The sequence below is a fragment of the Triturus cristatus genome, chromosome 8 (genome assembly GCF_964204655.1).
Source record: "Triturus cristatus chromosome 8, aTriCri1.1, whole genome shotgun sequence".
NCBI classification, from domain to species: domain Eukaryota; kingdom Metazoa; phylum Chordata; class Amphibia; order Caudata; family Salamandridae; genus Triturus; species Triturus cristatus.
This window is the reverse complement of record NC_140591.1, coordinates 159,260,621-159,273,136: the sequence shown is the minus strand read 5'-3', so window position 1 is coordinate 159,273,136 and position 12,516 is coordinate 159,260,621. Positions and strand designations below refer to the sequence as shown.

General features: G+C 39.5%; 1 protein-coding gene across 1 annotated transcript in view; it reads right to left on the bottom strand.

Moving 5' to 3' along the window:
* Window positions 1-3,818: 3,818 nt before the first annotated feature.
* Window positions 3,819-12,516, bottom strand: part of C2CD2 (C2 calcium dependent domain containing 2) — a 426,997-nt gene continuing 418,299 nt past the window's right edge. Inside the window, exon 14 of the mRNA XM_085621220.1 lies at window positions 3,819-10,168. Coding sequence (XP_085477346.1) covers window positions 9,939-10,168 — 230 coding nt within the window. The 3' untranslated portion in view covers window positions 3,819-9,938. The remainder of the gene's footprint in view (window positions 10,169-12,516) is intronic.

The following is a 12,516-nucleotide window of genomic DNA, read 5'->3' as shown; positions in this document are numbered from 1 at the left end:
CGACTTGTTGTGGTGTCACTGATGGCCTGGAGAACATGGCTCCCATATGAAAAAATTGTGAAATCTGCTTCTAAATTGGAGATTGGGAGCAAGATCAAGTGGCACCTTGAAGCCCTTTAAACTTCACATTAGACAGAGAATGGTTGGTTGGATTGAGGCCTGCTTCGCCTTCTTAGGTTGCCTCTTCTATTTGGATTTTGACTTACCGGATGACTTCAACTGCAAAGATCTGTCACAGGATAAAACCTAGAGTGTAGGAGTGGCTCTGCACCCTCAACTTTGAGTGGGACTTATGCAAGGTGCTTCCTTTTTTGATCAGCAATGAACAACTTTGCTTCATGGTCCCGGATTGCCTCCGGGTGCATGAGGGGACTCATTGCATGACTTGGAATTGTGCCCCAGGCACAAACATCGAAGACAAACTTCATGCGGGTCCTTTAAGATATCAGTTTTCGATAGTCACTGCATGGCGTGATCTCTGTAGTTGAGGTTGGAACATCTTTCACTTGAATACCGGATTTGAAAAATCGCCAAAAACCGCTGAGGGATGGACCACTGCTCTGGATATGCACTTGAAGGCACGGAAAGAAACAAAATGACATTAGCGCGTAGGGTGGTGCTTACATGCAGCTCTGCTCTAACTTCTGGAGTAGAACAAAGTAAACGTGGAGCCACATGGCACCACCTAGCAGGGCACAGGAATATTTTATGAAAACTTTTCAGATCCATTCTGGTGCCTGAGGAATATTCTCTATGTGATTAATCTGTGGTTAGAAATATTCATCAGAATAAATAAGTGCAGCGGTGAACCTTTTTAAAACTGTTTACAAGTGGTATTAATAAATATTTGAAGACTATGGGCCAGATGTAGGTGGCTAAATACCAGTCTGTAATGGCGAAATTCGGTAAATTTCAGCGCTACCGGCCGGTATTTAGCCATGTGCGATGTAGGTAAGATTCGGTAAATAAGGAATCTGTAAATACCGATTCCTTATTGCTCTTGCATTTGAGGAATCGGGAATACCGATTCCTTAAATGCAATGTAGGAAGCACTGATAACAGTGCACCTCAGCCTTAAGGAATCGCTATTTACCACCAACTTCAAGTTGGTGGTAAGTAGCGATTTCCTTACAATAAGCACTTTTTTTTAATGTGCCATGTGCCACACATCCATGCCATTATGGCATGTATGTGCGCCACATGTGCACACATGCACATTTCAGGGGTGCAACAGGGCACCCTTGAAATACCTTCCGCTATTAACGAATCGCTAATAGTGAATGTCTTCACATTCATTCCTATTGGCCTCCAAGCCCATAGAAATGAATGGGTAGGTATTCCTTATTACCGGATCTCAATTACTGATGCGGTAATAATGAATATTAAGGATTCGGTATTTTTTACCGAATCTTTACCTTCACAGGAAATACCGATTACTTAATACCGAATCGGTAAAATTCGCTATTAAGAAATCGGTATTTCACATTTACCTACATCTGGCCCTATATTAGTTGGACTTAAACGATGTAATGGACTCAAAGATATTTGTTAATGACAAGATTTTTGTATTCTGAAGAAGACAAGAGAAGGATCTTGAGGGAATACAGGTTGATTGGCATGTTTTGGTAGACCACTCCAGGTGAAATGTAGGAGACTGCTTGTTACATCTGCAGTTACAGAGCATGACTTGTGTGCAATGATGAATCGTTTAGGTTGTAAAAGTGCAGCTGTCATTGCAGCAAGATAATTAACGCCAAACATGGTAAATTCACTTATAGTTCATCCATTAAAAATATTTCCATTATTAAAGACTGAAATGCAAAGGGAGTTGAATCTAATTTACGGAATTGGAATGGCCTTAAAATTAGTTAAACTTTGAGGGTCACAGTTTGTCTGCAAGTGGTTATAGGAAGTGTAGCATTAACACATCAACGTATTTTCCTTTTTAAAACAAAATACATTCCATGATTCATTTCCATTCTTGAAAGTTTCATGGAACCCCCTCTGCCAACATAACCAACAAGCTACCTTATGTGTATCATGCTTCCAGAAAGCACAACATCCTATTGATGACTTTAATGACCTCCTTTGAACAAACAATTAATGAATACAATATTTATCTTGGGAGACTTTAACGCCAACTGAGCAACCTAACTGGCATTACATTCCAAAACACAACTGCAGTTAATGGGTATGAAGACTCCGCCAACGCTGTATAGTGCATGCTTATTTAAACGTATTCCTTTATCTAAAGAACATCTCAACCCCATAAAAGATTTAAGCCATTATCCACCATGAAGACATCATACCAGCTTACATGATAAAAACATCTTTCAACTATTCAGCAAACTTTGGCTGCAACTAATATACAAATCGTTAAAAGAAGATACCTTTGCTTACAAACCTCATAAGTGATATCATGCCTTGTTAAAGAATGTCTGGCTCTACCCCAACCAAATTTCTAGCTTTTGGACAGTAACCGATCCGCCTTTGTTGGGAAATGTCGTTTGTGAGTTATATGCTCAACCAACTCTTAAACATTGAGCATGACAAGTTTTCAGGAACTTAACAATAAGGCTTTTACAAAGGCTGTAGCACTGCAAAGGCCACTACTAAAATTCTGGAGAACATTCACTGCATATTGGACTCTCGATTCATCAATGGCATTCATTACTGTTGATCAACATTGGCTCATCAATGTCCTCGAGACCAGAATATGCTTCAAAGGAGAAGTTCTCCTTATTTGCTTCCAATATCAATCACAAGGAGTGGGTTAGGTTAGTTGATATCTCCTCTGAACATATCCCAATACGAATCACACTAAGAATCTTGAAGGAGGAGACATGGGTTATATATACCAATACTTAGATTACATTCAGATTTACTTAAAATAGTCTCATTCCACATCTGTACTCCAAGAACCTCCCTCTCAAATCTGCACAAATCAGTATCTATGAACTTTCTCAGATTCAACTGCACAAATAGAATTCATTGTTCAATGCTGTGTACAAGACTCTACATTCATAATAGACCGTATCTTAGAACAAGACATTAAAAGCTTCTTTGAAACTCTAACCAATACAACCTATGTGTTTGCTATCCCACTCAGGAACTTTTAAGCTACACTGCTATCTCTCGGAGTCATCACGCTTCCGACCCAGCTCTCTCTCCACGTCCACTTATTCCTCACCTCGTTTACTTGTCTTTAGTTCAGCCCGTGTAGTCTTACTTTCATAGCTCTGTAATTAGACCCTCTGTCTGCTAATGTAACCTATGCTCTCATTTTAAGTCCTGACAGGACTGAAATGTTCTGCATGGCTTGGGTGTTCTGGGCAGAATAGTGGTGCATACTTCTCTGATTAAGGATATTCACAGTGGTTCTTGCAGATATTGTGCTTATCCATTGTTCCTTACCTTTCACTGCCCTTCGAGTCATTTTTTGTTTAAAACGTATTGTCCACAGTTTGAGATGATAAATACCCCAAGTGCTATTGTTTGGAATCTTTGCTCTTTTACGTGAGCGTTCTTCATACTAAATGGATTAGAAAATGTTTGAACTATTATTCAAATTCCATGAATTAATGTTGTATGAAGCACAAGGTCAAATCATATATGTTCATTTATTTCCTATTATTGCATGGTGAGAAGTGTGCCAAGTAACTTAATTCATATAGAAATGTTGTGAAGCACCATTTACAATGCAAACCAGGTTGAACATCAAGGGATTCCACGCTCAGACTAAAGACAATCGCCCTGCACCTGAATGGTACACATACAAGCCAAAATAACTGAAAATACAGAGAGACACACTCGCCAGGTTGTGTGTATAGTCCTTAAACAGGATATGTATATTTTATTCACATAATAAAAATTTGTATACCTTTATTCACATGTTTAAGTTTACATTTGCATATATCAATTCACATCTTTGTTTTCCAGTGCTGTCAAATATCACCTACTACACTCTTTCAAAGGCTGTGCTAAAAAGAAGCATCCACATGCAAAAAATAAATACAGGAAATCATTCACAGTACCTCCCGCATGCCACCAGCACTGAGATGTTCCTTGCTCTCCTACAATAGATTCCATTTAAATGAGCATAAACTCTCAGTTAACGAGGGTAAGGATCTTCTGGGTCACAGGTGAGAAGGGGTGGGACATCCTTCTTACACAAGACGCAATGACCTCATTTTCTAAGTGGACTTAAGATGTGGTTTCTAGGCCTACCTATCAGAGGCACTACCAATCCATCCACCCTCAATGTCCATCCACCCTCAATGTAATCACTTTAAAAGGTATACTTTTATAAAGTTACATGCTCATGTATTATTGGTACTGTCTGCATATTGGGTGAAAGAAACAAAGTAAAATTCCATATAAAAAAACAGTAAGATTGCAAATGACCTTTTTTTTTTTTAACACTCTAAAACTGGAACGCATGTCTAGAATGGAATACAACTACTGCAATTCAACCACTTACCATTTAATGGTATGGCTCATCGGAAGTTAATTTGCATGAATGGCTATAGCTGATCTATATTTTAACAACATTGTTTATTTATGAAGCATGATAATGATGGTAGTTTAAAATGGATAAAGTTAAAGCATTACCCAGGAATGTAATATGTTGTCCAATGTAAGATTGCTGCTTATGATAACTGATCAGACAAATGTGGAGTTACTAGAAGATATGTTAAGGCTGGTTTCATGGGACTATTTCTGTAAAACTTGCCTTTCCTGACAATAAATCACATTAGTAATGAGGGATTGGGCTGAATGCGTTTATTAATAAACTGTCTCAGCAAATAGGTCGGTGTACGCCCATCTTTATATTGCCTAGCACAGATAACTACATTTAAGTCTGCAGCACTGGGAAGTCATAGACATATGCTGTCAACCTAACACAGGGGGTAAAGAGTAAGTTGGGCTATGACACACTATTGAGGAGGGCAGCAACCGACATGCCTACTTGGAGAAGAGCAGGGTATAATAAAATGGCAGGAAGGAGGCTCAGATACAATAAAGAGGATCAAAGTATATTATCTGTGTGGAGTGGAGAGTCATTTGATTTGTACTAAAATGTTTAAGTTACTATAAAAAAGAAACCTGCATGGAAAGGAAGAAAATGGAATATGGCAACGAGATGTACGAACCTGATGTGAGAGCAATTGTTGGGCACAGCAAACTGGTTACTTACAGTGTAGCATCCAAATAAGGTACATTCCAGGCTAAATGTCAGGCTTCTAAAAGTCAAAGCACTAAAATACTTTGTGGACATCTTTAAGTTTAAAGGCTCAGGTAGGAATGTGTATTCTGCATGACCTATCCAGCACTCACTAAAACCTTTCCTCCTGGTATTTGCGCTCTATTAAAGCACCAGAGCACCTGCTCTCTGAGCCAACTTTAGAACTTCCTATTCAAATGATATGTGAACTTTCTTTTTTGTGACTGCCACTGTTGGACGTGTGGGTTCTGTTCACATGACACATAAAATAGGTACGTTTACACCACCATTATAACCTCCCTCAGTGTCCATTCATATCTCTAGTCTAAAGTGCAACTAAACAGCATATTCAGAATAGAAAACAATAATAAATTCTATCACCTGCAGGGCTTTACCTCCCTCAAAAGACTAACCCACAACCACACCAAATGACCTCAAAAAACAAACTCAAATTACCAAGTGTTTCCAGATACAGAGCAAGAACACTGAATGTAAACCTACGGGCAAGAATGTATTTAACTTTCAACCGTTCCACAACATAGAGAAGTGCATTTACCACAGTTCCCTCGAAATGATTCTATAGAGAAAATAAACGTACTTCAAGATGCCTTAACCTCAACAATAATAATTGTGTGGAAACCCCAAGTGCAGGAGCTCCAATATAACTTTATTGAGGCACACAATGTAACACACTGGCCTCCTGCATTTTGATATTCATGCGGCTTGGTTTAAATAGGATTTTTAGGGACTTTCATTCATGTTGTAATGACATTCGAGAATAACTAAACTCATTTAGATTTACTGTTAATCATGACATGCTCTCCTTCTATGACCATTCTGTGTATAACTCTAGCCTTTTCTCTCTCACTATTGGTCCCTTTTATGAATCCATTAATTGGGGACTGAGTTGGCACTGCTCTTGCTGGAAAAGGAGTAGCAACAAACCAATAAAAACAATAAGATATGAACGCAAATATTGGCCTTTGGCAACTACCATGATTACAAAACATCAAAAAATAAGACTTTGAAGTACCCTTAATTCAGACTGAACTATGGAAGCATAGACCAATCGTCCTATTCCATCAAAAATGCACACGCTACTGTAAAATGGGTGGTTTAAATGCCAGAAGAGTCCTTAAGGTATGTTTGAGAAGGAAGTGTTGTTTCAGCATGGTGAAGATAAAAAAAATAGGTGCAAGTAGTTTATTCCAAAATCTTTATGAAATTTATAGGAATTCTGAAAAAGTACTGTTTAAAGCACACTCAAATAAAAGATGGCTAGTAAGGAATCCTTTTGGGATTCTGAAGTAAGGTTGCTCAAGAAAAATGAAATAAAGGATAGGTGGTGAGGAATGTTTGGAATTTTTTTTGACTTTACACGGTTTCAGTAGTTTTGCAGTTCTACTCTGAAAAGAGCCGTAGAGAATCCTCGAAAGTAAAGGGACGTGGGAGGAAGGCCTGGTCATGTCCGTGCTGAGGGATGTATGTACATCAGCCATATTGTTAAACTGGTCACTGCTATCTGCATAGCAACCGTGGCAATGCGACTCAGGTAGAGCTGTGTGCACTTGCTCTTCCCAACACAAAAATACCCAATGATGGGCAATGTTTTGAAGTTCTTTATTCTTAAAGAGTGCATTTATTCGAGCTTTGGAAATATGTCTCACCTAATTGAAGACTATAACTGATTTGGAAAAAATATCTGCTAGTTGGTATAATAATTTTGGTAGAGGTGAACTATTTTTCCTTAATTTTCTATCATGTTTGTACTGTTTTAATTGAAATGATGAAATATCTATATATCAAGTTACAAAACTCTCTGTAATAGAATGATGTCCAAGCTAGGCTCTACAATTGAGAAATCTTAGGCGGCAATGTTTATGAGAATGTGCACATATCACCAATTAATCTCCCTCCATTCAAAACCCACTTTCATTTCAGAACACATGTATAAATTGACTAGGCAAATTGTCAGCTGGTAACCCAACTTTTTGACTTAATCAGTTTCAAGACAGGCAATGAACTACTAGTGAATCAATGTTCTCATCTTCTCCCCAATTCTCCATATTAGCACAATTTAAAAAGCTACAAAAAAAGTTTAAACATTAAGACATATTACTTCATCCAAGGTTTATAGAGACAATAAACGTGGAACGCGCCTTAAATTGACCAATACACAAATGATGTACAGCTTTTAATGTCAGCAGTGAAAAGATTGCTTGTGGCTGCTGCGAATGGTGGAAAGCAAATTGCTGACTGTGCCATAACCGATCTCATTGTATCAAAGCTGAATATTCCAGTAACCATTAGGAAATGTGTCGAAGTTTTTTTGCTTGCCTGACAGTAAAAAGTACACTTCTTGACATGGCTTTAGCATTATATTAAGTTTATGGCATTCGATAGCTCTTGTGCTGTTTATTTGCATATGTACTCTTATGGCATATATGGAAGGCTTGTTGCGTTTGCATACACAGCTTGCCATTCGTACAGCCACCTAATCTGTGTGTTTTGGAAAATACTAATTAAATCCAGCTTATTAAAAAAGCAAACTCTGATAGTAATGTGTCTGTTTTTTCCATTCATGCTAGGCAAAATGGAGCAACCAATTATACAAAAGCATAAATACAGCCCCATGACACACAATCCAGAAAGTGATCACTGTCCCTGAACGTTGCTTGCTTTGCTGAAACCTCATCATTCGATTTTGTTACTTGTTTAAGTGCTTGAAAAATGCGGTTTATTAATATTAAGTGCTGGGTATTTGATTTTTTGTTCGTGCAGATGCATAGTTAGGATAGTGATGACCAGACTTCTAAATTACAATGTTCGAGGTCATCAAAAAGAAGTGCAACATTGCTGGGTGGTTTTGGGTGCGGGTGGGTCAGGGTGCAAGCGACATCTTTGAACTACGTTGAGCAGAATACCCATTTTGTGTTCGGGCAAATAAGGAAACTTGTTAGATTATAATCCACTGGACAATATCCAGTCTACAAGTGGAAGATTTCTTAAATAAAAGGGATATATGCTGCATGCAACGCTATGCATTATGCCATATTTCCTACAACTTGGCGTAGTGCATTTGCCAAGATTCGGGCAGAGTTCAACACAGTAAGACTGGAAGTACTCTCAGTCCACTGTTCAAATAAATAGTTACTTACTGAAGCTATCACAAAGCAAGATATATAATTTTAAGATCTATAATCTAATAAAAGCAACATGTATGGAGTATGATTCATAAGTCACAATTTATCAGGGTTAATGTCACACGTAAATTCTAGAAATGGTAGTAGACTTCTTATAGATTTAATATTTCAGTCCTAAAAGGATAACCTGAAGATCAGTTGCGCGTTTTCAGTTTTTAAGGGACAGCGTTTTTTTCCAGTACAATACAATGCTCCTTTTGTAATTGGTGTGCGAGTTGCCACTCTCCTAATCGACATCATATGCTACATGCTGAAAGCACTGATGACCACCCTGGTGATCGGAGGACGGGAGTTGATGACTGTCTGCTGCATCATCTTCCACTGATCGACACGCGTCTTGCATTATGTACCAGTATGCTGTAAAAGTGGCGTTACAAGGTTCTCAGCTTCCTGTTTCCAACTCCAAAGTCCATCAAGGCTCTAGAAAATACACTAGTGGATTGAGTATCCTGTTCAGATTCAGATATTCGGCAATCAGGAGCCTGGCAACTCTTTTGAAGTTCTAAAGGTTAGACTAACAACATTCTGGTCAAATGGCTAGTAAACTATAGGTTGATTGCTAATTTTCCAAATTTGCACCCACGCTTAGTTTAGGTACCCATTAATGTACCGGTCAGACTCACACTTGCCTCTCGGAAATTTGCTACTGGCGTGAGTGGGGTGTCACCTGCAACTCCTTTAAAGAACCGACTAAAGAACCAGGACTTTATCAAGTAATCCTTTGCTGGAGAAGGCATCTCCACTTCGTAGAGGGGTATGGGAAGTATCTAGCCACTGAACAGGAGTGGTGCAGCTTGGTAACTTGCATCTCAGTAGTATACTGGAATCTGAAGGATTTGTTTTAACGGAACAGAAAAAAAAGTAAAAGTTTCTAGTTAACATTTAAAGTCAAGAGGTTCCTGGCTGCCAAGCAAGAAACGAATGCCCTACCCTGTAACCGTGAATATTTGTAGACATAGGGATTATTAACACCACGAAAAATCTAACAAGCTTGAGACCTGAGAAGAACATTAATTTCAGAGCGAGCAAGAGTATGCATGCTGTGTCCCTACATGATAATCACATGAATGCAAATCTACCATTCCGGCTGCACGCTAAAGACAGAGCTCGCTGTTTTCATCTAGTTCTACTGGTGAGAATCCAACAAACTGCTCTGTCAATCCGGAGTAATTCCTCATGTCTATACACTGGACCAGATGCCATACCCTTGCAGTTTAAATGAATGTATCAGTTCTGTATTTAGAAATAAAAAGCCTCTTGCTTATAAAATCTCACAGTGTTGTGTGGAGAGTTATACTGAAAAGGGTTCCTATGGCTTCCCTGAACAGTACACTTGTGGCGGACGGTCTCAATTTATTTTGCTAGTTCAATGGTAAGAATGAAACCAACAAGTAGAAGATCCAGGATCCTTGTGTTCTTGCTAATCTCTAGGTTATGCAGACCGGAGTGCTCTGGCAGTGGCTGGCCCTTCCATGAATAATACAAGTTGTGTGTTACAACAGCGGGGGTCGTTAAGTGTATGGCTGCTCCAGGGTTGGTACATTCAGCTTGTTTTTGCTCTTGCTCTTTGGGTGGAGTTTCTTTTGAAACATGCGTGTTAGTGTTGATCCTTTTTTGCGGGTTTCCTCCGCTGCAGGCTGCTGCAGGTAAACCAGGTCATTATGCGACTGACTCATGCCAGGCTCTTTCTGATGGTGCCTCCGACGGAAGAAAAGCTTGGCACCCTTTCGCAAAAATCCTCCTGCAAAGGTAAAAGAGGTGAAACATTAGAGCACAGTAATAGCAAGTGGAAGATGGAGCCTGAAGACCTCTACATATTATCTCAAGACCTTTGATAGCATGGAATGGACACAGACTACATCTCCTTGCATACTTAAAACAGCTAGCTTTATTCCCCTGTGACAGTTCTACATTTCACTAATTCAGTTTCAAGTTCTGTTGCCAAAGGCTCTGCTTGCTTGGAAGTAGTTTAATACATTTACTGTTCTTTTTTGGTGATCGTTTCATATGTTCTACACGGTACTATTGGTCCTCCTAGACCCTTCTGCTGTGTCTGTCGATTAACCCAAGCACTTGAAGTTCGTCTCCAGCTCTATTCTTCTGCCCCACTAGTCATAGTATACATATATCGATTATTGATTTCCCTTGTGAGTGGTATGGGCGAAAACTGCTTCTGACAGCTGAAAATTAGTAGATTTCACCATGCTTGCATGAGTACACATAGGGTTGCACGTTCCTCCCCGGTGCAGATCCGCACATCGCCATTTCCCAATTTAAGGGTATAAAGGCGATGACCAATGGAAGAAAGGTAAGTAGAACAGTACTGGAATTAGCAGCGAGCACATCAAATTGGAATACAATTTAAAAACCACAATTTTGTCCGACTTCTAAATGCTGGCTAATAAAAAAAGGAGAATAAGCTAAAAGCAGCTTTGGGACCTTTCACCCTACGCATTATCTCAGACTCAAGCACAGAGAATAACATATATGGAATGGATATATCGGGTGGCTAATTCTGCTACCGTGCCCATCTCTCCAACAGACACCTACTTGGACAAGGCGAAGATTGCTACCTTGGCTCTGGGAGATACGCACATTCTTTCACAGTAAGAGATGTATTTTATAAGAAATCGTAACAGGATATTGTGAAGCAGCTTTTTCCAAGACTACCTGAGTTTGCAGGAAAACAATACACAAAAAAGCTCTCATTTAAGTGAAATTCAATCATCAGCTTTGGGATAAACAAACATTGTGCCACAGTATCGCCTTGAATGAATAAATAATGCACTTTATAGATAGTGACAGATGTTCCAAAGGAGCGTCTCTCGGTGCTAAAAAGACCACATGGCAGAGTTGGCACAAGCAAACCAGAGTTAATAGCTCGAGAACAACCAAGTTTAAGGAGTTATCTAAAGCGTGCCTTTGCGAATGAGCAGCGTGACAGTGGAAGTTGACTCAAAGTTTTGGCTGCCAAAAAAAGAGTAAGGACATCAGGGTAAACTGGAGTGTTCTGTAACGCAGCCTTCAGAATTCTCCAACTGAACCACAGGGGCTTTCAATAATCCAGTTGGATGGGCATAAGAAAGTATGTGTTCTGTAGATTTCCAGAACATAACAGGTGAGGTTCTTTATTAGGGCTCGGACCTAGAGTAAAGTCAGCATCTCCAACGCTGGAGGGAAGAGGAACTATTAATTATTCTATAAATTCAGTCTTGGGTTTGACCAATCTCCCTTCTATTTTCACTAAAGAGAAAAGCCTTTTCATCTGATCCAGAAATTCTTTGACACTGAATGAGGCAGAGGTTTTCTTGATGGTGGGGAATGGGGAAGTTTTTACAGCACAGTTGTTTTTGAAAAGCAAAGTATCCAAGAGTCACTGGTGATCTGGGAATAGCAAATGCAGAAGATGGGAAGTTGAGCCCATCTCCACTAGAGTGGAATAAGTCCTGTAGGGAGACAAGGACACCCAAAGTACTAGACTTCCTGGCCTTTCTTGAGGCCTGTAGGGATAGTTAGGTTTACACCTGAAGTGGACTGTGGGGTTGAGGCATAGGGCAGGGATGGTGGTTGCCAAAAGCTTAAACTGAACAGCAGCTCATGCCTTGCAGACCTAAAAACGATTTCCAGATGGAAAGAATGGGCTAGCTCAGTACAGTGTAAAAGAAGTACTAAGATTTTACTAAGATCATGAAAATGTTGTGCTGCAATATAACCATGCCTGTTGAGGAAGTTAAAGATTTTTTCCCCATCAAATGGCAGCTGAATTACTTTATCCTAGGCCTCCTGTTTTGAGTCGAATACTTCAACTAGACTAGCCCTGTACAAAGATACCGCTTTTGCCTTTGTCGAGGCTGCCAACTCGACCACAGACTGAGCTGCTGAGTTTCCTGTGACAAAGACAGTTGTCCTTGAACAATATATTTTTAATTGTGAGTCTTGCTGAAATAGCGGCCCATAAACGGGGAAGCAATAGGTTTGGTTTAGATGTCAAAGCAGCCACAAGAACCTACATGCATTCATTTTCCAGTAAGGGAGACAGTGAGTACCTTAAGCACTTTTCGCCAGGACTGAAAAGTATTTTTTGCAAGA